At 41.0% G+C, this 26,456-nt stretch overlaps 1 protein-coding gene across 4 annotated transcripts in view; it reads left to right on the top strand.

Moving 5' to 3' along the window:
- LOC136857684 (triadin) overlaps window positions 1-26,456 on the top strand; it is a 222,052-nt gene that overhangs the window by 48,645 nt on the left and 146,951 nt on the right. The window contains exon 1 of one of the 4 annotated variants that reach the window (XM_067136535.2): window positions 2,152-2,351. The exons of 2 other annotated variants lie outside the window; for them this stretch is intronic. In XM_067136535.2, coding sequence (XP_066992636.2) covers window positions 2,339-2,351 — 13 coding nt within the window. In that variant the 5' untranslated portion in view covers window positions 2,152-2,338. Of the gene's footprint in view, window positions 1-2,151; window positions 2,352-26,456 lie in introns of those variants that run through there. One more of the 4 variants, XM_067136532.2, reaches the window with a different exon arrangement.

Here is a 26,456-nt window from a genome sequence, read left to right as displayed (position 1 = left end):
AAAAGGCAGCTGGACCAGACAATATCTACATCGAGCACCTGATGGAATCTGTGGATATTATGCAAGATCTCTGGGTAGATTTAATGAAAAAATTCATTGAATTAGGACAGATATCTGAAAGCTGTAGAACATCAACAATGTTCTCTATAAAGGGAAAGGAAAGCTTGGACTCATACAGGAGAGTGGTATTCGAAAGTGCTACATTCAAGATGTTCACAAAAGTTCTAAATGAAAGACTACTGGAAATTATCGACAATCAAATACTTGAATGCCATTTTGGATTCAGGAAAGGCAGGAGTATATTACAAGCAATTTCCTACCTATTAGAGCAGGACTCCATTAAACCCCCCAGGGGAAAGTATTATGTGGTATTTGTAGACTACAGGAAATCGTTCGACCTCGTTAACAGGAGGAAGCTTATCGAGAAACTTATAAAGGAATAACTGGAAAGGACCACCCAATTGCAAGGATAACAGAAGATCTCTTAAAGTATAACTACATATGTATAAATAACGTGGAAACATCGAAACGGATTATTGAAAAGAATGGCGTATTGCAGGGGGACCTCTATTAGTCCTACACTATTTAACATCTATACAGCAGTCATCATGAAAATCATTAAGGAGAACTCAAATACAATTATAATCCTGTATGCAGGTGACATGGTGTTCGGGTCTCCTATAAGGGCAGAAGTACAAGAAGCAATTAACAAGCTAGAGAATTGAGCGAGGAAAAACAATATCACTATGAACCAAGAGAAAACTGTACAGGTGACTTTTAGGAAGGGCAGAAAAGCAGCAGCAACCGACAAAATTGTATTTTCAGGCACTCCACTAGAGAGAGTTGACAAATTCAAATACGTAGGGGTTACACTGCAAACAACAGCATCATCATACAGTCTTCATATAGAAGAAAAGACAGCAGCAGCAATCAGCAATATACTACATAAAGAATATTAGGAATCTGTCTATCAGCACAGCGATGGCACTATTTAGAAGTGCAATAGCCCCGATCATCACCTATGGCATACAGATCATCTGGGAAAGGTTCAAAATAGGTGAATTAAACAAAATAGAAAAGGTGAAGGTGATGTACATGAAAAGAGCAATGGGAGTAGGGAAGACAGCCCCTTCGCGACTTCTATATAAGATGATGGGAGAAGAAATACAGCTGGAATTCTACAGCTCGCCTGCTATGGTGGAGTAGTCCTGGACTAGAGAAAACCAGAAGCAAAGACATGTAATAGCCAGACTTTCAGTACACGGCTTTCACTACAAGCTGTGTATTAGCAAGCGATTTCACAAACCAGACGTAGATTGCGTGTGTGATGTGGAGCAAAAATTGTGACACATACCACATACTAAAGTGCACGAGAAGAACGAAGTCGATCACAGACTACAGTAAGGCCTGAGCGCACCTTCTTCTTATTATTAATTAATTAATTACACAATCATGCCAGTGACCTAATGACATTAATATCAAAAACATTTATAGGACATGCCTCTCATCTTGAGACATCATCAGACACTTGTCATAATTAGTGTACTGGAAATAAGTGGCTGATGATGTCTCAGAGAGACGAAACAGTCCTGTAAATACCCTTGACACCAATGCCATTCAATCACCAACATGACTATAGTATGCATTGGAAAGGTGGGAAACCTCAAGTCCTTTCATTTTTTGCTTACTGTCAATATGGACCAACAGTGAAGTTTTTAAAATGTATTAAGTGGTAGGTTCCGGGCTGTCAGGGGAGAGATAGCACGGAATGACACTAGAAGACAAATAAGTTTGAGTGGTGTTTTTAAAAGTAGGAAAGATCACAATATGAAGATAAAGTTAGAATTTAAGAGGGCAAATTGGGGCAAATATTCATATAAATTATTGTTGTTTCTTTGTACTGTGTCTTTCTCCCTCAAGAATATATGGGTGTATTTTAATTTATGAAAATCTGCCTATGTGGATTTAAACAGTTAGTTAGGGAATACACATTTGTGCATAATTTGTGGCCTGTTTAAATATTTATATTTTTTTCAAAAGAAAGTGTAGCAATGTTTCAGAGGTAAATGTTAGTAAGGGAAGAATGTATCATGCACAAGTCTGGGGGATAAATCCGTCTCAGCACTGATGTGACTAACACAAGCCTTGCCAGCTACCATCCATGCCACAACAGATCTTACGACCTGTGATGCAGACTAATCTCCTTGGGGGCTCTGGTACCAAACTCTTCAATCCTGGAGAATGAGATCGCCGACTGATATTGGAAGTGGTTGGATGCGTGGTGACGAGCCTCCTACCTGTCTGTCCATGCCATGACCCTATTGATGGAGCAACTGTGATGAAGAGGGCAGGTAAACTGGCGATGACGCCCCGTCATATAGCTGAAACACTGCAAGATTTGCTGAGGGCGACTGTTCATTCTTACCTGCTTTCTGCTACTGCTTCCTGCTGGGGTCTTCTTCTAGTTGGTCCCTCCTTTCCTGGATGTTGTTGCAAGGTGCCGCTGAGTGGTCCTAACTTGGTGGACTGGCTCCCTCTCTTTCGTGGCGCAGGGTAATGTCTTCCTCGTGCTGTTCCCTGGTCAGCAGGGAGTAAGCCATCATATGGTGATGCCTCAAGTCATGACCTAAGGGCTTCCCCCTGTAGCTCTGTCTTCTTCTTCTTATTATTATTATTATTATTCCTGGCTGGCGGCGGTAGTGGGCGCCAGCGCCCTGATGTTGTCCTGGTCCTGTTGGGTACAGTCGGATATTTGTGCATGGGTAGCAGCGTCGGAATGCCAGGAGGTATCCACCTCTTTTCTGCTGTCTGCTTTTTTGGAGGCCTTCATGGATTGTGCCCAAGTGGTAGGGTCTTCCTAGTTGGCCTATGCCTGTGGTTGACTTTCCTAGTAGGTGTCCTTGGGTATCTGCAACTACTTCGCAGAGTTGGGCTGCACGGCCCGTGTGACTACATCGCGATGCCAGGATGCGTTTCAGTCCACTTCAGTGCTTGCATCCGTGGCCTCCACAAAAGCTAAGAGACATGAGTCAGTACTGGTCAACATGTACCTCAGCTGGTGGTGATAAGGTCCTTCTGTTTGATGGGGGTTGGGGTTCCCGGTTTCTTGTTGATGCCTGTTGTGTGCTCCATTGTAAAAAAAAAAAATAAGCCTCAGTGTTGAGACATCCTAGGACTGTAGGCCTAATAATCAGTTCTCCTAATAAAAATAATTCCGACATATCCAGTCAGGGACATTCTCCTCTTACCGATCATGTTCCTCTAGTCCCTGCTGTTGAGATTGCATTTCCTTTCTACTGTGGACATGTCCAATACAGAAATACAATTCTTTTTTAATTCTGAGCAATATACAGACAAAAACTCTTATTTTATATCTGTATCAAAATTCCAAATGTCTCTGCAGTACTCATATGGAGTGAGGGCATGTGACGCTGTTGTTGGGCCCTTGCTAAACTTTGTTATTTTGGAGCACCACACCTCCCTCTGAAGAAAAGGTAGTTGTCGTATTCCTCCATCATCGCTGTAGCTTCTCCTGAGATAAAACCATGAAATTGAAGAGTACTTAAAAGTACACAGACAGATTTGCTCCTGATAAGGCACCTGTCTCCTTCTCTGTTCGGATTGCCTCTCCTTACGGGCAGTGTGGCGAGTGAATCAATTTTAGGTAGGACTGGTGATAGGAGGCAGCTTCCATCCAGGTAAACAAGAAGGGGCTGACAAGAGAGACTCGTTGTTGCCGTCATTACCATCCCCTCTCTTCACTAAGAGCAGCGACAGCTTGATTGCGAAGGTGTGGCTCGAGACAGGCCGTGCAATATCATGGTAGATAGAGGCGTGGCATTCGCCTTGGCTAGGCCGGACTGAATGTAAAGGGCCTTATGTATCGTAGCATAAGGAATGGAGCTAGATTGGACGAGGATGAGGAGGTGTTGGTCTGTGACTAGGACACTGGCAACCAGTTTGCTATGTCATACGTGTTCCAGGCTTCATAAGACGACGGGTAGGGCAAAGCATCCCACGTTGGAACGATAACAACATGCGATGGCAGATATGTAGCTGTGCAAACTCCCCTCCTTCTAGGCAAGCCATAACACAACACAAAGCTTATTCACTGCCTTGTGATGTATTCCAGTGAAGAGTATGTGTATCTGTTACTCATCTATGGAGAAGGTAGACAGAATGCATACCAGGCACAATGCCTGTATCAAGAACACTATCAGAATTCTGACTACTGCTTTTTGTCTCCTGTAGAGATGTGCTACCAGCATGATTTCTTTGCTTCGGCAATCAGTCTACTCCGATAAAAGGAAGAACTTGACCCAGGCTGCTCAATCAAATACTGTCTCATCTATATTTTAATTTTTTAGCCAACTTATGTTTATGGAGATTTTTCTTCTTTTAGTCAGCCCAATACTGTTTCATCCTTTCTGAACGTAATTTTCTTTCTGCTTCTGGAATCACTCTTCCTATTCTCTGCTTGTTGATTTTTATCTGTAGTCTAGTGTGTTTTATCTTTCAATATTTTGAGTGTATTGGTTTTGTATTTTAAATCTTCTATTGTAATATGCAACTCTCTTATGTCTTCTTTAAGTTTTGTGATCCATTTCTTAATATTATTCTTACTCTTCCATAATTTTTCTATTATTTTTCTACTGATTCTATTTTCTGGTGACCGTATTTTGGCCTAAGAACAATATTCGTTTCTTTTTCATTGTGCTAGTCACAGGTTCTATTTCTTTATAAACTGTCTCATTGGAAGCTAGTCTCCAGATTCCGTTTACTTGATAATTTTTATTTAAACAGGTCCTCACTATTCTCCTTTCTAATTTGAATACTGTATCTATTGCACTGTGGATGTTGTTTTGAATAATGTTTCACTTGCATATGTAATTTGTGGCTGGGTGACTGTTTTGTAATGTAGTACTAATGAGAGACACTTTTTATTACTTGTATTCTTGGTAACATGCTGTGCTGTAACCAGTTTATCTATTCTATTTTGCCATGCTGCTTTCTCGTTCAGGTTATATGTGATTATTTCACCTAAGTATTTAAATTTTTCTACAGTTTTTATTTCTTGGTCTCCCAGCTTAATTTTGTTTGCAAGCAAGAGTTGAGTTAGCATAATTTCTGCTTTTCTTTTCAAATGAAATTTTCAAACCAATATTTTGAGCTATTTCCTATAAAGATTTTATTTGTTAAGAGTTTTGTCTGTATATTGCTCAAAATTTTTAAAAAGTTGTATTTCTGTATTGGTCATGTCCACAGTAAAAAAAGGAAATGCAATCTTTTATTATCCATTATATGTGCGTGCATGCGTGCTCACATCTCGAGAAAATGTTTGGAACCGGGCGAGTTGGCCATGCGGTTAGGAGTGCACAGCTGTGAGCTTGCATCTGGAAGATAGTGGATTCGAGCCCCACTGTCGGCTGCCCTGAAAATGGTTTTCCTTGGATTCCTTTTTTTTTTTTTTTTTTTGCTTTACATCGCACCGACACAGATAGGTCTTATGGCGACGATGGAACAGGAAACAGGAAAGGTCTAGGAGTGGGAAGGAAGCGGCCGTGGCCTTAATTAAGGTACAGCCCTAGCATTTGCCTGGTGTGAAAATGGGAAACCAGGGAAAACCATCTTCAGGGCTGCCGACAGTGGGGTTCAAACCTATCATCTCTCGAATACTGGATACTTGTTGCACTTAAGCGACTAATTCCCATTTTCACACCAGGCAAATGATGGGGCTGTTCCTTAATTAAGGCCACGGCCGGTTCCTTCCCACTCCTAGGCCTTTCCTATCCTATCGTCACCATAAGTCCTATCTGTGTTGGTGCGATGAAAAGCAAGTTGCAAAAAAAAATGATGCTTGAACATTGGGCAAGTTGGCCGCGTGGTTAGGGTCGCGCAGCTGTGAGCTTGCATCCGGGAGATAGTGGATTCGAACCCTACTGTCGGCAGCCCTGAAGATGGTTTTTCATGGTTTCCCATTTTCACACCAGGCAAATGCTGGGGCTGTACCTTCATTAAAGCCACGGCCGCTTCCTTCCGCTCCTAAGCCTTTCCTATCCCATCGTCGCCATAAGACCTATCTGTGTTGGTTCGACATAAAGCAAGTTGTAAAAAAAAAAGTTTGAACAGAATATATTGAAAATCGAAATGTAAATTCGGGGAATAAGGCACTACAGTCTAGACTACATATAATTTTATTCACACTGGGTGAAATGGTAGTGTAGGGGAAGGCCTAAACTTTAATTCACAAATATCTATGTTATTAGTTGGTGGTATACAATTTCTAATCACTAGATTGCGTGCCACACACCTGGATAAAATTCCAAAACTTACCACAGTGCTCATATGGAGAAGGGCATGTGATGATGTTGATGGTGATTTGTCCGTCAGGTAGAGATATTAAGCCTTGAGTAGACCCCTTGGAGATATTCTACAGGAGTAGGCTATGTGCCAGCAACAGGTTTCACCCTGTCCCTTCCTACACTCATATGACATCATTCATTTCATCTCATTAACTCCTCTGATGAGGTTGACGTCAGGAAGGGCATCCAGTCATAAAAACCCGCCATGACGGATTTATCTCACCTCAAACCCAACCCTGTAGAGAAACGGGACACGGTTTGGACAAACGAACAATGGCCCTGTTGATAAATTGTGCATAACAAAAGTTATATACAAATTCCAATCATTTATGTCATATACAGGTGAGCAAGATAAAACAAAACCAGTCCCGCAGCCCAGCAGCGCAGCCTGCACACAGGAGGTGCATGCATGACAGAAAGTCTGCAGTAAATACATTGTCTCGTAAACTGTTCCTAACAAACAATACAAAACAACACAAGAAAAATGAAAGTGCATTCACATATATCACGCCAGGAGATGTTGAAACTGCCTCCCTTCATTGTTCAGGCATTTCTGGCAGCTGCTTAGGAAATTGTTCATTACCCTCTGCAGTTCCCTCGGAGAAATGGTAGCAATTTTGTGACGAATGTTATTTCGAAGTTCATCTTAAGTGGATGGATTTGTTTTTGTACACTTTTTCTTTCTAGGCCCCCCAGAGATAAAAATTGCAAGGGGTTAAATCGGGGGACCGAGGAGGCCATATGTTGTTAGTGATGGCATTATCTTCAAACACTGCATGAATTTCCTGTAAGGAAAAGTGGTCTGTATGTGCCGTCGCAGAGTCTTGCTGGAAAAACGCGACACTTCTTTCCCTATTACATAAAATCAGCTTCATGGTCCGTATCGCACTTCAATAGATTCACAATTAAGTATTTATTTTCCACCTAGTCGACTAGGTGGAAAATAAATACTTAATTGTGAACTTCTTTCCCTCTCACTTAATTCTAAAAAAAAAAAAAGGCTGCAAAATGGTTTGCACATACCTATCAGTATTGATAATTTACGAAAAAACAAATTGGGCCTATTATTCTCTTGCCGCTAATGGCGCACCACAGTCCTATTTTTGCATCATGCAAGGTTACTTGGTGATGCTGATTAGGCTCTTCATTACTCCAGTAACAATGACTTTGTGTATTAATTTACCCACTTAGGTGAAACCACGATTCATCTGAAAAGAACCTTAGATTACAGTCAATTTTTCTGTCATATATCTCATTCAAATCCCATTCACAAAATTGCATTTGTAATGCAGGTTCACCCGATTTAAGTTCTTGCACTGGAGTAATTTTATATGGCTTTTAACTTCAGTAACTGTACCAATTCCTGAGCAATTCATCAAAGTGATTTTGTAAGAGAACTTTCCAAAAGTTACCAATGTTACCTACAGTTTCTTGTGTGAGTACTGTGCGTGGTTTTTCATGTTTCTTATCAAGAAGACTTCCTGTCATATGTAATTTATTTACTAATCTCTGAATGGAAGTCCGACCTGGAACTTGAACATCAGGAAACTTCTCTTGAAATAATCTCCTTATGGCCCTCACACTTTCTGTATAGACGTATGAATTGTAAATGAATACTCTTTGATGAACAGAATACCGATACCCGACTTGAGGCACTTGAGCCATTTCACTGAATTCACACACTGTACTAATGTCACCAACGAAATGCGTGCCACGTTTGCAAACGTTCAACACAGACTAAAACCTATGGAAAAACCTACATCGGGCAAACCGGTAGAAACGTCAATATCAGATACCACGAGCACACTAACGCAATAAAATACAACAGGTTTTCAGCCATCGGCCAACACATTCAAGATTATAACCATAATTTCACCAATATTGAACAAGACATGGACATCCTCGTATTAGCAAACAAGGGCCCTTTACTCGACATAATGGAAAATTACTACATACACCTAGACCAATACTTTAACGCCAGTCACAATCTCAATGAAATCTCAGATGGTGGTGGTGGTGATTATTGTTTTAAGAGGAAGTACAACTAGAAACCCAACATACTCTTCGATCTATTTATCACTTTCCTCAGAAACAATAATGCAGCCAACCAAAACTCAATCCTAAATTTAATCAAAGGTACTTTTCCAAGACATTTACCTTTTCTCCTGCACCCTTCAGCCCCACCTTAAGCCCTCTTCCCCCCCCAAACCACTTCCACTCTTCCTAAGCCCCATATATAATTTTATATGTGTCATTTCACATTGCATTCTTCATTATAAGAACTTATTGTTTTCCATGATTATATAATTTTTACAACACTAACCCCTTTTATATTTGTTCCAAACCTCTTATGTATATTCCTTGTATATTTATTAGCTATTACTCACCTGTCCCATACTGACATTTCATTTACCACATTCACTTGTTATTCCATAATAATCTTATTAAAATTAACATGTTCTTAGGATTTCGTCAAGAGTGATCTTTGCTTTGATATGGCTGATGATGACCCTAGATGGGTCGAAACTAGTTCCAATGTAATTTAAAAATATTGTGAATAAATTTTGTATTGAATAGGTGGAAACCTTTACTGTGTTGTTACTCATATGACTAAAACCTGGCGCAATAGTGCGGCCTTGGGTACATCCAGCACTGTATTTCATCACTGGCTCAGGAATTCCCACGCACAGGATGGACCAGTTCTGCTTTATTCTGCTCACCCGGTAATTTAAATACTAATAATATTATTGGTTTTACGTTCCATGAACTACTTTACGGTTTTTGGAAACTCCGAGGTGCAGGAATTTTGTCCTGCAGGAGTTCTTTTATGTGCCGATATGGTACCAGCATGAGGCTGATGTATTTGAGCACCTTGAAATACCACCAGACTGAACTGAGGTCAAACCTGCAAACTTGAGCTCAGAAGGCCAGTGTTCTACAGCCTATGATAACAAAGGTATTCATGAATTTAGACTTTGTTGTTTAGTCGATACCAATGCCTAGTAGCTTCACTGACACGCATATATTGTTCAGTTGTGTTAACTGGCCATGGTGGTGGTTTTTGTTGTGATTTTTTTAAGGTGAAAAACTACGCGGTCATCAGCCCATATCAAGGAAATTGTGAAGATGACTATCAAAATGAGAAAAAAAATCATGAAAGAACTGTGACTTTAAGAATAAGACAAGAGGAAGTCATGAAAGGAGGAAGAAGAACTCCCTTTACATTGAATGTCTTAATATCACAACATCAGAAGAAAACTAAATGTGAAGGCCTACAGTATTGAAAGCAGTAACATTTCGTTGACTATTGTCTGTTGTTATGTGCCGCCTCTTATGCTACCTCTTGTCTCCGATAGTTGGCATCACAGCTGTGTGCCTCATGAATTGAGTTACCTACCCCGAGTAGAACAGCCTGCTAGAATACTGGTGGGAAGTAAGTGGGGAGTTAGATAACTTTCCTTTTTAGCATGCCATTCTTCTGGTTCATACATTTTCTGATAACTACTGGTACATGGTATACTGATTCATTATAGTATTCTAGCTATTCGATCCCTGCTGTGAGGCACTGAAAGCAATGGGGAGTGTGCACGCTCAACAGAAAACGGCAGAGCATGAAAAGTGAGAAATTGTGCTACTTTTTATTTGATCGAGCAGTTCATATGATAACAGTGGTTTTAACTGCAACATTCCAGTTAATTTGACACGAAAATAGCTAATGGCAAATTTCTGTTCTATACCTTTTTCCGATATAGTGAGCAATAAGGGTAATTTCAGTTACAGGTTCGCGTCATCCTGCTAGAGGTGTGGAGTTGGAGTGTGCAGGTAGCAATGAGAAGTTTGTGATCAGAGCCACAGTCTGCCCCTAGTTTGGCTGTGGTGTTCATGACAGATGTTCTCCACCTCCTTCTCTCCAGCACAAAATCTATCCAGTTTCTATGTTTGTTGCTGAGACTAGTCCAAGTTGATAGTCGTCTGCATGGGTGGTGTTGGAATAGAGTGTTTGCAATCACCAGATAATGGTCCGTGGCAAACTACAAAAGCCGATCTTCCCATTCATTTCTCTCACCACGTCCAAATTGACCTACAACACCTTGAAGATGAGGGGCATTCTTGGTGCAACGTACTTTCGCATTGAAGTCCCCTATGATCTAGATGGTTCCTTTATTGGTATTTTCTCAGTCTTCTCTCTAATACTGCCATACACCTTTTCTACCTCACATAGAAGCATCCAAAGCAAGCATGTAGATCTGCAGCACATGAAAGTTTTTTTGTGTAGCTTCCATCGTCAGCTTTACTATTCTGTCATTGATTGGCTCATACACCAGAATGTACTTCGCCAATCTGTTGTTCACGAAGACTGCCACTCCATTCCTGCCTGTGTTCTGCCCTCCTGAGATGTACACCGTGTGAATCTCTATAGTGAAGTGTCCCTGGTCCTTCCAATGTGTCTCAGCTCTACCACATGTCTACGTTCTCCCTCATCAGTTCTTGCTTGAAGATGTTGAGTTTGCCGTCTGTATTAGGCCTCTCACATTCCAAGACCTTATTCTGACCTTTATTTGGACTTGAAATTTCTCTCTCCTTCCAGTCACATATTTTGCGTGCTGTGCCTGGTCACCTACACTAACCTGCCCGGTAGCCCATTTTCACTGTCCGACCCGGACTCGGAACAGTGTGACAGTTGTTAGCCGGAGCACTCAGAACATCAGTCCATTATTGCTTCCTTTCATGACATGCTCACACGGGAATGAGATAATCAGGTGGTTTCCCCTTGCCTGCCTGATTCTATGCTGTTGAATGGTCGATCCATTTCATCCACCTTTAGGGACGATTTCTCATACTAAGGCCGAGAGAGTAGCCTGTGTCAGTCTGGGACTGATTTGATTGCTTATTTCAGCAATCTCTTAGACCCATTTGCCAGCCACTCCTAATCTAGAGAACAGATGTTGCCTGATGGAAATCAATGACATTTCGTCCATTGAGGGTCCATCACCTCCCCACCCCAAGAGAGTTCATCTGCCCGGAGCTGTGGTGTTTTTGTAGAAACTCCCTCTCGACAGGGGTGCTCCTAGCTTCAGGTTCGACCGCCGGGTGCCTAGATAAACTGTCTGCTCCTATGTTCGTCGATCCTAGGATGTTACACACATCGAAATCCAATTCTGCAATTAACAGAGCACATCGCATCAATTTAGATTTTGAACCAGAGACAGAGTTCAACCATTTGAGAGCTGAGTTATTGGCGCACAGCTGGAACTTCCTTCTCTCCAAGTAGCCTCTGAATTTGCCCATGGCTCACGCCACGGCTGAAGCTTCCTTCTCAGCAGTGCAGTAGCATTGTTCAGTGGGGAGATAGCTTTCTGCTGGCATACTCGATTTCCCTTCTGCCGTCACTCCTCTCCTGGAATAACACTGCAACTAAGATGGAGTCACTGGTGTCTGTCTGCAGGCACATCTTCCGTTGAGAGTCGGGATGGGCTAGACGGGGAGCGTTGCATATTGCAGCCTTAATGCCTTGGAATGCTGCCTCTTCCTTGCTGGTCCATCGCAACGGGTGGTTGTTATGGAGTAGATCGGTGAGTGGTATTGCCTTCTTTTCAAAGCATTGCACGAAGCTGCTATACCATCCACACAAGGCAAGGAACTGACATATTTGTCGCTTGGTCTGCGGGCGTTCAGTTTCTTCGATAGCTCGATTCTTCTCTGGTTGCCTTTCTAAACCTTCAGATGTTAGGACATGGCCAAGATATTCTACGCGGGGCTGGGCGAAATGGCATTTCTCCAGTTGGCAAGTCAGTCCGGGAATTTTTAGTCATTCCAGAACTTTCTTCAGATGTACAAGGTGTTCTTGAAAATTCTTGTTGTGGATTAAGATGTCGTCGAGATACACTTGTCAGAAATCTCCAATATATCCTGACAATACCTTATCAATCAGTCGAATGAAGGTTACAGGAGCATTCTTCAATCCAAAAGGCATTACTATAAACTGGTATAATCCTCTCTGTGTCATGAAGGTGGTCAGTGGCGTAGAACTTTCCTGAACCTCCACTTGCCAGTATTCGGAGTTGAGATCCAGTGTGCTGAAAATCCTAGATCCACTTACTTGTTTCAGTGAATCTTCCAGGTCAGGCATGGGGTAGGCATCACTAACGGTCTTCTCGTTCAACTTACGGAAGTCCAAACACAGTCGTTACTCCCCCTCCTTCTTCTTCTTCTTCTTCTTCTTCTTCTTCTTCTTCTTCTTCTTCTTCTTCTTCTTCGGTAGTACGATAGGCAAAGCCCAACAGGATGTAGAGGGTTTGATGAGACCTTGCCCTTCCATGTCTTGAATCTTCCACCAAAAAGTCATGACCTAATACGGTGTCGGGTATTAGGTTCTGAATCACTGCAATGTTAACTACAATTGGCAGATCCATGCATTTAGCTGTTAGGTTAGTCTGTAATTGGATGGAATAAGTTACCCCGTACGCTGCTGCCACTACCCTTCCGAGATGGTGAGACTTTATAGGCGGTAGTAATCTGGCACCAGTCCCATTTGTGAATGAGTGGCTTGCTTGGCTTTCGAGTATGGATGAAAAATTCTCGTCGCCCATCCTCAAGATGATAGCCGGGCGAGGTTGGCCTGTTCTGCTCACAATCTGACCAATCCCTTTCTTACTTGTCCAGGGCTGCTTGTCTGTTGGGTCTTGAGGCGCATTCCTGTTCCCGGTCGCCTCTCCCCTCAATCCAGAATGGGCCAGACCTAGTTTTCCAACGCCAAAGTTGGGTATTTGTTCTTCAGGTGTCCCATTCTTCCACACTGGTAGCATTTCCTAACCGAGCAGGTCTCTCCCATATCTTTACTCCTATGTTCTTCTTCCAACTGGGCAATGATTGTACGCAGATCATCAAAGGATCTCGGTTGAGATACATTCACTAGGGGTCTAATCTTATCTACGATGTCTGGTAAGATCTCATTTTCACTTCCTACAGGATTCAGCCGCTTGAAGAGCTGGTACTTCTGGAGGACGAATGCGCTAGCTCTCATGCCGGTGGGTTGTGTATCAGCCAGTAGCTTCCTTTTCACAGAGCTTTTTACCCCTTCGGAAGTAAACCTAGCCAGGAATACACTCTTGAAGTCAGTCTATTTTAAGTTTAAGCCCTTCAAGTTATTCCACCAAGTAGTGGCTTGCCCCCTTAACTATGGTGTGATGATTTGAATGAAGATGTACTCCGGTACATTAGTCCTTCGTAGCAGACTGACCGATCCCTCAGTGAAGCTAGTTGGGTTCTCTTCCAGTTTCCCGTGGAATACCAGAAGTCTCTCTTTAATCACCTTCGGGTTAGGTGTCCTGTTTGCGGGTTAGGGTTGAGGGGGGGTTGAAGGCATGGTGTCCTGTTTGATTTAATCTATCTTCTACCGCGTGAAAGATGGTCTCTCTCATATTCTCCCTTGATGGCCGAAATCCGTTTTTCTAACGTTCCTTGATCCTTGAATGGCAGAAATACGCCTCCTAAAATTTCCCTCAACAGCAGAGATACTGCTTCCAAAATTTCCCTCGCCGACGGAAGAAACTCTCCCCTCAACCTGTTGTTTGATGCCGGAAACCTGGATTTCCACCTCCTTGAGGTCCAAGATGTTCCCTTCCAGCTGGCTTACCCTACTATCGATCTGTTCAACCTGCCACAGTTTTGACCTCATGTCCGTATCTGCTGCGTTAATTGATTGGTGACGTCGCTAATTTTTGGAATTGATATGCAAAATTTTGTCATCTACGGTTGAAATGTTCGATTCTAGGCACTGTTCTTCTTTGTAAACCTGCATGTACACTTGAGATATTTGTCTGGTTAAAACTGTATTAGCTTGAGAAATCTTGTCATCTACTTACAAAATTTGTTTGGAAATCTGTTCTGTTAAGGTGGAATTGACGTCTGAAATTTTGTCATTTACTTTCGAAATGTTGTCAGAAATATCTCCTGTTAAGGCGGAATTAACTTGTGAAATCCGTTCTGTTAAGGTGGAATTACCTTCAAAGATCTTACTATTGAGTGTCTGTATTATGCTCATTAAGTTGGAACACATTGTGGTCATATTTACCCCATCTTCCGATGACAAGTGCGGTTGTTTGTCCACCTCAATAAAAAACTTTTCGGGATCTTCACCGTTTTTAATGAGGTCTTCTTCTAGCCGTGTCTTCAATGTTCTCTTACTATCGTTCATTGGAAGATTTCGTTTTGCGAGTTCGTCTTGAAATTGTTTTACAGACATATTTTTAGTATCACTTTCATTTTGTACCGATTTCCACTTACACCCTTATTCACTGCCAAAAATTATTCTTACGTCCTGTACACTCGGTCGCTGGTTATTGTATTTACAAAGATGCACACGGGTGATGCTGTCAATTGTATACACTGTTTTATTTACAAATGATATACACATCACACACACACACACACTAATGAACTGCCATCTTGAATGGACTCGAAGAAGAAGAAGAAGAAGAAGAAGAAGAAGAAGAAGAAGAAGAAGAAGAAGAAGAAGAATGCCACATTAGCATGTCAACCAACACAACTAACTCACAACATGAGTTACTCAACTCCCAAGACAGTCTCTTTATATACCTTGCCTGGCCAGGCTTCTAGAAAAGTATGACACACCACGTTTTCTCTTATCTTCTCTAGTCTCCAATTACCTATGTACAAATTGGATAGAATATTCTATAAAACTCGAACGACAAAGGTGCGTTGTTCGGGAATCACACCCTGTGTTGCACAACATTACATCGGATTTATAAATCTTATTTACAGGTAGTAATAAATGATATACTATTAATTAACATGTCCTTACATTAACTAAAGTCTTATTAATATACATACAGCGGATGTATCATGACATAACCTCACATGTTTTGTTACTCAAGACAGAACACACAAATAATAAATGATACGACCACGATTTATACCAGATAAAGTCTGTACATAACTATGTAAATACTAAATGTTAATAGATGTAAATATGTAAATACTAATAGATGTAAACAACTTCATAGCCACACCATACAAGTAATAATAATAATAATAATAATAATAACACTTATTAATCACGCTTGATGTTTCCACTATTCACCCATGGGTTTAGAGAATTTGTTTCCAAGTTATGCTAGTCCATTACACTTTCATCAAGTTTTACTGCATTTGAAGTTCTAGACTTCTCAGTTTCAATAGTTATGGAATAATAGACTATGTAATACAAGACAGAACAACTTCCAGAAAATTGATACAAAATCTCAAGGGTTTGAAGGAGAAGAGGAAAGGTAATAACATTTGGACACAAGAGAGGAGGAAACAGCAAAGTGAAAGGATGAAGGATTGTTAGAAGTCAAGGAAAGAAGGGTCAAGATGAATGCACAGGGTTACATTCCATGATTCTTAGATGGCCAAAATTGAGGAGGAGGAGAAGTTATGGAATTTCACATTGGGGTCACAATACATGTAATGCACTGTCATTAATATGGATGTTGGTAACAAAAACTTTGACTTTTATAATTGTCTTATATCAGGGAAGGTGGATGATGGAAGCTGTGATTAACTAACATGTGCTTACATGCTTGAAACACTCAGCCCATATCTCCCAGAAAGAAGGCCTGTCGCTCCAGATCTGAGAGCTCACCATCTATGGAGTGTTCAGTTTCCAGGTCACCCTCTACTGAGGAAACAATGGAGACTGAAGCACTCGTCATGGATGGTGAAGATTACAAAAGAGAAAGAGACAAAGACCGCAGAAACTGGCAGGTAGTTTACCGAAAGAAGGGCAAGGAATTGTCCTAATTTTGTAATGAAGAGCCGCTCCATACTTAGCTGGATGCAGTTGCCGTTCGTACAACGGTAGGCAACGTGTGCATTCCACTGGACTCTGATCTTGAAATGCATGAACTCCAAGATCTAATCACTGTTTCCCCCTTCTTTTCTCTTGCTGGGAGACTTGAACGCCCGTAATACACATTGGGGTTCACCGTTTTCCTGTGCATGGGGAAGGATTCTCGACCGATTGATCATCCTGTTCAATCTTTGCGTGTTTAACACAGGGGAACCCCGACACATTTCAGCAACGCTTATGGTACATTCTCAAACCTGGATGTCACCTTGTGCAGCCATGCGCTAGTTTTCCTGTTACGGTGGTAAATACATGATGACCTCTGTGATAGTGACCACTTATCGATAATTCTAACTCTCTAGAATCAAAGACAGTCCGAAATACCCAAGCGCTGGTTACTTCGGTGGGCAAATTGGCTAGAATTTTCCATACATGCAGTGATGGCCGATGATATGCTGGAGTCTGTTGACAACATTGTTTCTTCCATTACTACTGGAATTCTGGCTGCTGCAGAGGAAACAATTCCCTTTGAAATTCTTCTTGTATGCTTTTCTCCTTCAACTTCCATACTTTAATACTTTTCTCTCTTCTTAATTGGGGTTTTCCAATCTTTCCAACTTTCAATTTTCCTATCACAACTCTATGATCTCCACCAAAGGCTTCTTCAGGCATGGCTGTTACATCTACAAGATTCTTCCGGTGTTCTTGCTCTATAATTATATAATCTATCATGGTCTTTGTTCGTCTGTCTCCCCAACCATACCTTGTAATCTTCTGACTGTTCTTCTTCCTAAACCAGGTGTTTCCAACAATCATTTGATTCCTCATGCAAAAATCCAACAACAACTCGCCTTCTGGATTTACATTTCCATATCCAAAGGGCCCTATAACATCTTCCTTTCCTTGTCTTTCCATTCCAACTTGTGCATTTAGATCTCCCATCAATAGTACTTCCTTATCTTCTATCTGTGTCTCCACTTCCTCTAAGAAGTCCTCTAGATGTTCATCTATGCAACCAGTTTGTGGGGCATACAACTGAAATAGATCTTTCACGCCATTTTCAAACTGGAGTCTCATCATCATCATCATCATCCTATCGCTGACGTACTTTGTATATTCCACATATTCTTGGATTTCTCTTCTAAGTATGATGGCCACTCCATTTTTTGCTTCAGGTCCTCCGCTGTAATACAGCCTGTATCCTTCTCTCAGAGGGATCTCCCCTGTACCCCTCTTCTTGGTCTCGCACAGTCCAAGTATGGCTATATCTTTTTCTATCATGAAGTCAACCACTGTCTTTCCTGTCAGTGTCAGTACATTTACTGTTGCAATTTTGATGTAGTTTGGTGCTGGTTGCCCATTTTTCACAGTTCCCCCAGCACCTGAAGAGCTGCGCATCGCTTTTAGCAGGGGACGCCCTAACCTTTTCCGAGGCACCATATCTGCTTTGTCCATTTCATACCTGCCAAGTATTCCGGTTTTTCCGTAAAATGTATGGATTTTGAATATCCGCGCTTGGTTTCGCTTTCTGCGTCAAATCGGATTTGACTTTCGATAGTAGCTGGTAATACGAGATGCAGTGTTTGAAATTCGACCGGTAAATGTATCGATAACCACTGTGCTTTTGTCACCTGTTCTACCTCACCTGCTACTTCATACAATGAGATGTTTCCTAACAAGTAGCAGGCTGCGATTATGAAGAAAAGAAGTCCGTGAAAAGTAGCAGGCTATGAATTTATATAAAAACAACTTTAATAACTGCGTTGTGCTTAGTACCAGCTGAAAGGCTTTGTTTACGTGTGTAACATTGCCGGTTGTTCTGAAACTCGTAGAATCATGTGGCTAATTTCTAAGCGATTTAGTATTTTTAGTGGTGTTCGTAATGAGTTCAACTAAGAAACTATATTATCAGTCTTTTCGGGAGGTATATTCTGCTTAATTTCCTTGTTTTATACGATCATGGAAAGTGTTCCCAGTGTTAAGTGAAAACAGATGAGCACTTGTCAAGATGTAACTTTGTGTAAGTATTTAATTTTAGGGGTGATCATAACATATACAGTAAAACCTCGATGCATCGTTTTTCAGGGGGCATGGGGAAAATTACGACGGATGCGGGAAAACTATAAATGCGAGCAACATATAAAATACGGGGAAAGCAAAATAATAAAATACGGGTACTGTATTGGGACATTTTTCGTTATGTAAATATTATTATTATTATTATTATTATTATTATTATTATTATTATTATTATATATATATAATTTGCTGGGGCCATCAAGGACCACGTTAAGTCTTGTTGCATTTGACACTGAACTTGGCCTTGTTTAGAGCGCAAATTTCCCTCATTCTTTGTGAGTGGGCCTGCTTACGCTCCTCTGTCCAAGGGGCACCGTGTCTTCTCTTCGGTTGCTCGTCTCAGTTTAGCCCGTTCGTCAATATTTTCTTGCGGAAGAGATCTCTGTTAAGGGCGTCTTCAGCTGAGATATGTAGCATTTGCAGGTCTTCTTTGGTATTTCTAAACCAAGGAATTGTGGTTTTGGGGTTTGAATTAAAAAAGTGAAAGATTTCTTTAGTTAACTTTCTTCTGTCCATTCTTTTCAGATGACCATAAAATTGTGCCCGTCTTTTTCTGATTGTGTCGGTAATTTTCTCTATTTTGCTGTAGACTTCATTGTTGGATCTCTTTTGATGGATTCCATTTCTGTACTTTGATCCCAAGATTCCTCTCACAATTTTGCGTTCTCTTTTCTCCAGTTCTTCAAGGAGTCCTTTGTTGGCATTTAGAGACAGATTAGACAGGGTTTTGACTGCATATAGAACTACTGGCTTCAGAACTGTTTCATAGTGACGTATCTTGGTGTTTTGGGAAGCCATTTTTTGTTGTAGATTGTGCGGGATGTTTGGTAGGCTATTTCCAGTTTGCGAACTCACTCCTGAAGTGCTTCTTTGTCCAGTCCATTTTTCATGATAATCTCACCCAGGTATTTGAATTTGTCTACTCGGGTGATGTCCCCGTATTTTGTATGGAGTTTTGGTGGAGCCTCTCTGATGTTAGTCATTACTTCTGTTTTCTCAAACGATATCTGCAAACCAGTTTGTTCGGCAATTTCCTCTAAAATTTCAACTTGAGCTCTAGCGATTTCTATGTTGTTTGAGAGAACAGCAATATCATCGGCAAATGCTAAGCAGTCTGTTGCGATCCCCTTGGATTTTTTTCCTATTCTCAATGGACTATAGTTGGTTTCCTGTAATCTCACCCGCCAGGTTCTGATGATCTTTTCAAGAACACAGTTGAAGAGTATCGGGGATAGCCCATCACCTTGTCGGACTCCTGTTTTGATGTCAAAGGAATGCAAGAGACATCCGTGGAACTTCACCTTGGATTTTGTATCGGTCAGGGTGGCTCTAATTAATGCCAGCAGTTTCAAATCAATTTCAAATTAATTTAAGACGTTTAGCAGGACTTCCCGGTCAATGGAGTCATACGCTTTCTTAAAGTCCACAAAGACAGACACATACTGCTTGGACCTTAGTGTACAATATCTGATGATCGTTTTGAGATTTTGGATCTCTTCAGCTGTTGAGCGACCTTTCCTGAACCCTCCTTGGTATTCACCTATTTGATGTTCGACTTGTGCTTCCAATCGCTCCAGGATGGCAAGTGATAGAATTTTGTAAGTTACGGGTAGCAAAGATATTCCTCTGTAGTTGTTGATGTTCTTCATGGTGCCTTTTTTGTGTAATGGGTGGATCAAAGCTATTTTCCAATCTTCGGGTAGGGTCTCCTTGTTCCAAATTTCTTCTATTTGCTTTTGCAAGATATCAAGTGATTCCTCTGGGGCATATTTCCATAGTTCTGCTACTACTGAGTCTTCCCCCGGCGCTTTGTTATTTTTGAGATGGGCAATGTGGCGCTTGATTTCATCTCTGTCGAGTGGTCTGGAATCTGGATACCTGAGTAAGGGTTCCTTGGTCTCGATGGGGCTTTGCGGTTTAGAGCAATTAAGTAAATTCTTGAAGTAATCTGCCAGAATGCTGCAATTTTCTTCATTTGACATCGCCAGTGTGCCGTCCTTTCGCTCAAAGCATAGAGATGGTGGTTTATAGCCAGTGAGTTTGTGTTTGAAGGCTCTGTAGTACTCTCTGCTTTCATTCTTCCTAAAGTTTTGTTCTATCTTTTCAATGAGAGATTTTTCATATTTACGTTTCTCAGTTCTGAACACCCTAGCTGCTTGGGCACGTTGGGTTTTGTAGGTTTCCCAATCATTTTCTGATTTCGTAGAGTAGTACTGTTTCCACGCATTGAGTCTTTCTTGGAGGACTGATTCGCAGGTACTATTCCACCAGGCATGCTTTTTGCTTCTCTTGATTTCTGCAATGTCTTTGGCGGCCTCAACAAGGAGACTTTTGGCGTTGTTAAAGTCACAGTCATTTGGTCTAGCCTTCTCCTGGAACTCCTCGACCCTTTGCCGGAGTTTATCATTGTCGAAGCGTATGATCTGTTTGGTTGTCTTCCTTGTGTTTGCGGGAATTGATTTGAATTTGATAAGAGACATATAATGATCTGAGGCCACATTGATGCCTTTCTTTACCTTGACATTCATAATCTCAGGGCTGTTTCTCCTGGAGATTGCAACGTGATCAATTTGGAACTCTCCGAGAGCTTGGACGGGAGAACACCAAGTCATTTGCTTTCTGGGTAGATGGCGAAAGTGGGTCGACATGACCTGCAGGTTGTGATTTTCGCAAATGGACACCAGTCTTTTGCCATTGGGATTGGTTCTTTTGTGAGGAGGGTAATTTCCTATAACTTTCTTTTACTTCTGTTCACGACCTAGTTGGGGATTGAAGTCACCCAAAAGAAGCTTGACATGGTGTTTGGGGATTTTGTTTAATATTTCATCTAGTAGGTCCCAGAAATTATCAACTTCATCTGGATCAGACTTGTTCTTATCGTTTGTAGGAGCATGTGCGTTAACTAGGGCGTAGGTTTTGTTCGCGCATTTAATTGTGAGTATAGACAATCTGTCATTCACAGGTTCGAAATTTGCAACCGATTTAAGGATCTTGGTTCTAACAGCAAACGCGGTTCCAAGCATCACAGCTCCATTGAGGATTCCTCTTTGTGCTTTGCTCTTGAAAAATCGGTAGCCTTCGGATTCAAAAATCTCTTCATCTGGGTACCTTGTTTCGTGTAGGGCCATTATGGATATCTGACTTTCGTGAAGAGCTTTGTTGAGGGTTTTCAGCTTGCCAGTTTGTGTAAGTGAATTTATGTTGAAAGTTGCTAGGAAGGTTTTAGATTTTGGCCTGTTTTTTTGACACTTCGGGGTACACCGAGACCCTCCGACTCGTCTCTTGCATGATGTCGAGTCTCCCCCAGAATCCGAACGAGACTCGTGCGCCGTGGCGTTCACAACGAGGGATTTTTCCGAAGATTTGCCCCCTGGGGTATGTTTCTTGAAATGTTGTGCCATCATGCTATTTGACTTGACTTTGCTTTGGACGGGTACCCATCCTTTTACAACTAGGGTTGTTAGCCCTAGAGGTTGCCTCAAGATGTTTTCTGGCTTCTGGTCATTTACCAGTCTTCGCCCTGGCAAGGGACCAGGTTTTTTTTTCACGGTGGTATTTTATTTCCCTACTACCCTCTGACTCTGCTGGCGGCAGAGCGAGCGAGCTTCCCCAATTCCAATGGGACGCGCCCGATGTAGGTAACCGGTAAATCCTCACACGGGTATTATTATTATTATTATTATTATTATTATTATTATTATTATTATTATTATTATTATTATTATTAAAACAATAATGGCGCGTGGCCTCCGGAGCCGTGTGCAGGTCTTTCGAGTTGTCGTGTGGTAGGCAATCTACGTGCATATGAAAATGCGGCCCTACGCATGATGAATTCTAATGTTGAATTCTGCAAACAGACAGCCCCCAAACGGTTGGATTTAACTAAGGAATGTTAAAATCCTCGACCCATTCGAGACCCCTTGAACAAAAAGCCAACACCTGCTAACCATTTAGCTCATACTAAACATACCGGTATCAAAATATTGCAACCATTATGTAGGCCTATCAGATGAAAATAAAATGCGTGACTTTTACGCCGTTTCGTTTCACATTTCTTCACACGTTTCGTAATAATTGAAAACCTTTATGTCCAGTTATATTATTGAAAATTAAAGGTATACGTGGATATTACGGCGATAACCTGCATTTAGGGAAAGATTCCGTAGACCCTTTGCGAACGATAGATTTGGTACGCATTTAAAATTTTCCACTTGAGGATCTTCCAGATTTCTCTTTTTGAAAGTTGGCAGGTATGCCATTTACTAAAAGATACAAAATTTGAAAGCTAGAAAAACAGCTGGAATAGATTAAGACTTCTGGTGGTATAGTACAGGCATTGGGTTGGGATATAGTACCATATTTGATTAATGTTTGCATGAAGAAGCTAAACCAAATGAATGGAGAGTTGCTATAGTACCCCATGTATATAGAAGTGGTTGATAAACGTAAAGCCAATAATTACTGACCAGTCATCTTGACATGTGTTGGACATTAGCTTTGGGAAATCATTCTTTTTTATTATGTTAGTAATTTAGATTGATGTTTTCATGCCCCATAATAATAGACATGATGATATAGCGTTTGGGGTGCCGTGTCAAGGAAACAACATAAAGAATTTCCCCTTGGTTTCTTGACATGGCAAAAGCTATATTAGGCTATGTTTATATTAGACATGTTTGCAAAATTAGTGAGTGATTTGATAGAAGGCAGTTTTATTTTGGGAAAAGTTATTACACTGAAGCTCAACCTATAAAATTCCAAGTTATAGCAGATATTTTAGATTCAGGTCAAATTGACTGCATCACTATTAACCTATATAAGTCATTTGATAGCGTAGATCATGGGAGGCTACTGACATGAATGGGTCCTCTGAGGATAGCAGCTAATAATGCTAACCATTATTCTACGGAGGTAGACACATCACTCAGTGTGTTCTAAGCATACAGTAGCGACTTCATCCTCACCTGTTCCTTTAAATTGTGTAAATCCTTTTTCACCCTTTTTCCTAATTTCTGCAGCCAATTAATTTCTAATTTATTTATGTGTCTGACAGGAGCTGTACTATGGGCTATGGGTATCATGATGAATAATACTACCGCACACACTGCCCTTGCGTGTTTGATACTTATTAGGAACTTCATAACATATTTTACCTCCTCTTCTTTTTTTTTTTTTTCCCCCTCTTAAACGCCATTAATTCCTCAAATATTCAACCCTATCCTTTCTCTCAAACTAGCAATATGACTTTCTTACTTTCCTAATCCCCAATGATATTGCCGATGCCTCATTAAATGCCAGATCCCTTGATCTTTTTAAATAGTAGTAGGACTCGACCTCTTGTATATCTGCAAAGTTTGTTGTAAACATTGATTTTTGGAATGTCAGTCAGCAAACTGCTAACTTTGGTTAAATGTGGACCCAAACAGTTTTTAACTGCAGCAATTTACAAACTGTGTAGATCACCTGAGCATAAAGAGGACAACTGCCCAGAATATGTGTAAGAATGAAGTTTACTCCTGATCCAATGTGTTTAGTTTCCCAATATGTAAGATTTCTTACTTGACCATAGTTCCTGAACCGTAAGTGTAACTTGCTATAGCTTTTGTACAGTCTTTTGACTGCCCTTCCTTCTTACCTCTCCCTTTCTCTGTAACACTTCCCTGTTCCCTATCTTCCCATGCTGTTCTATCAGCAGTGACTCATACTGATTCCTCATCAAATCTCTCTTGTACTCTGCCCCTTAGTAGACCCCTTGGTCTTCAGTTTCCTTCCCCTTAAACATCAGCCCACCTGTCTTGTACATCTTCCTTCACTCCCTCTTGTCTGTCTACCGTACCTTGTACTTTGTTTGAATGAAACCTCCCTTCATTCCTCGCTTCCGTTAGAAGCCTAATTACCGGGCGAGTTGGCCGTGCGTGTAGAGGCGCGCGGCTGTGAGCTTGCATCCGGGAGATAGTAGGTTCGAATCCCACTATCGACAGCCCTGAAAATGGTTTTCCGTGGTTTCCCATTTTCACACCAGGCAAATGCTGGGGCTGTACCTTAATTAAGGCCACGGCCGCTACCTTCCAACTCCTAGGCCTTTCCTATCCCATCGTCGCCATAAGACCTATCTGTGTCGGTGCGACGTAAAGCCCCTAGCAAAAAAAAAAAAAAAAAAAAAATAGAAGCCTAATTATTTCCCTCATACTCCTTAATACCCCGTCTATCAAATCCATTGGAATACACATGCCAACAGAACCTGCAAATCATACTTTGACACCTTTTATCACAGAGACCAGCTGTATAAAGAATAACATTACTAGAATCACATATTTTGCTCACTTTGATATTGTCAATAATCAAAGATCAGAATGAAATTGATGGAAGTTGCATACTTGTTCTAGCTCACATCAGAATACGAAGGTTGGAACTTAAATAGTGGTAACTATTTCTTTACAACAGATACAAAAGAGTTGCATGTTAGCAACCTTTACTCTCCTTTAATGTAGTCACCAGCGTTGTGTATAACCCGTTGCCAGCGATGTGGAAGTCGTAGAATACCTTTAGCAGAGCCTGTTCTGTTGATGGTGCGAATGGAGCAGTCTACTGCCTATCGAATCTCTGCAACAGTTCTGAAGCGAATGCTCATGAATCGTCTGGTTTCGATCACTGTCCAGTAACACGGCAAGATCATGCACTTCTTCTTCATTCATAGGATGACCTGCCCGATGAATGTCCACCACAGTTTGCCGACCATCGTTGAAGGCTTTTACCCAATGTGCCACTGTTCTGTAAGGCAGTGCAGATTCCCCGCAAGCCTGTTGAAGACCTTGATGACACTGTCGTGCTGTACAACCTCTGGCACATTCAATCTTGATCCAACTCCGTTGTTCCTGTTTGGAAAACATAGTGACATCGTTACATTAGACTGTTAACTCACACGTGACTGTGTTTCTCTCGCTTGTGCGCACGTTGGTGATGTGGGAAGGGTGACTCCATTTGCTCTGAGGTAAGGTAGATATGTAACCAATGTGTGCTGTCAGCGACAATATTAGATTCCGTTGCATAGAGTCTCCACAGCAGTGTTGTCACTATTTAAGTTCCAACCCTCGTATATAGTGTAGTAAACACTTGGCTTGCTGATAACTTTAACCAATTGGCATTCAAGCGGTTTGTACACCAAAAATTGTTAACTAATTGCACTAGGTTCTCAAGCAAACATTGGTTTGTTAGTTACAGCTGTTAATAGATGCTCATGTAAACTTCAATGTATAAAATGAAAGAAAAATGGTATCTTTGGTTGTTTTTTGGCATTTCAATAGGTTTTTGTGTGGAAAATGTTTGCAAAGCCACAAGACATTTATTACATTCATATTGACTAAGTAAGGGGCTTTTATGGGCCAGAGAGTAATATTGGAGCTATACTACCAGTTCTAGAAAATGTCTTTTTTGTGGTGTACTGCCTTTTCCCTCATTTTCGCTGTTTTCCTTTTTTATTTGAACCTGCTCGTGCAACATTGCATTCGCCACTTCCTAATTTTCCATTTCACTTTTGCTTTTTTCCAGCCCGCTACTGTCACTTATCATCATTACCGTAAAGCATTTCTTCACAATATGATATATCTGACTCACTTTCACTCTCACTTCTGTTCAGAATTTCAGAAATATCACTGTTTGGTAATAAAAGCCTTCTGTGCGGCAGACCTTAGGTTAGATGGAGACAGGTTCGACATGGATTCACAATCAAATGTCGAATAGAACATGAACTATTTGAGGTAATCAAGCACAGTTGTCTACACGAAAAAGAGTAATTCTTCTTCTTTTGAGAAGTATACAACATGTCATGCTATCTCATGGCAAAATATATAAAATGCATGCTCAAATCTAATCAGTCTCACGTGAGTATATTGTGTGCCGTGCTCTTGTCTCACGGCTGGAAACCATGGGTATGTGCCAATGAGTTATTGCTATCTTTTCTCTACTAGATGCAATTTACCATGAAGAATTTATTTATTATCTAAATTAGACAAAGAAATAATCCTATAAAATTTACTTGAGGTAACATTTCTGCATATGATAAAATGAACCAAGCAGATGTGACCAATCAGTGGGGCTCATTTGGTAGTGCATATCTCATAACTAAGGCCCAGATTGTTATGTAATTACTTATCCCATTCCATACT

The sequence above is a fragment of the Anabrus simplex genome, chromosome 1 (assembly GCF_040414725.1).
Source record: "Anabrus simplex isolate iqAnaSimp1 chromosome 1, ASM4041472v1, whole genome shotgun sequence".
NCBI classification, from domain to species: domain Eukaryota; kingdom Metazoa; phylum Arthropoda; class Insecta; order Orthoptera; family Tettigoniidae; genus Anabrus; species Anabrus simplex.
The sequence above is the reverse complement of the archived record's forward strand: the minus strand, read 5'-3'. Positions and strand labels throughout refer to the sequence as shown.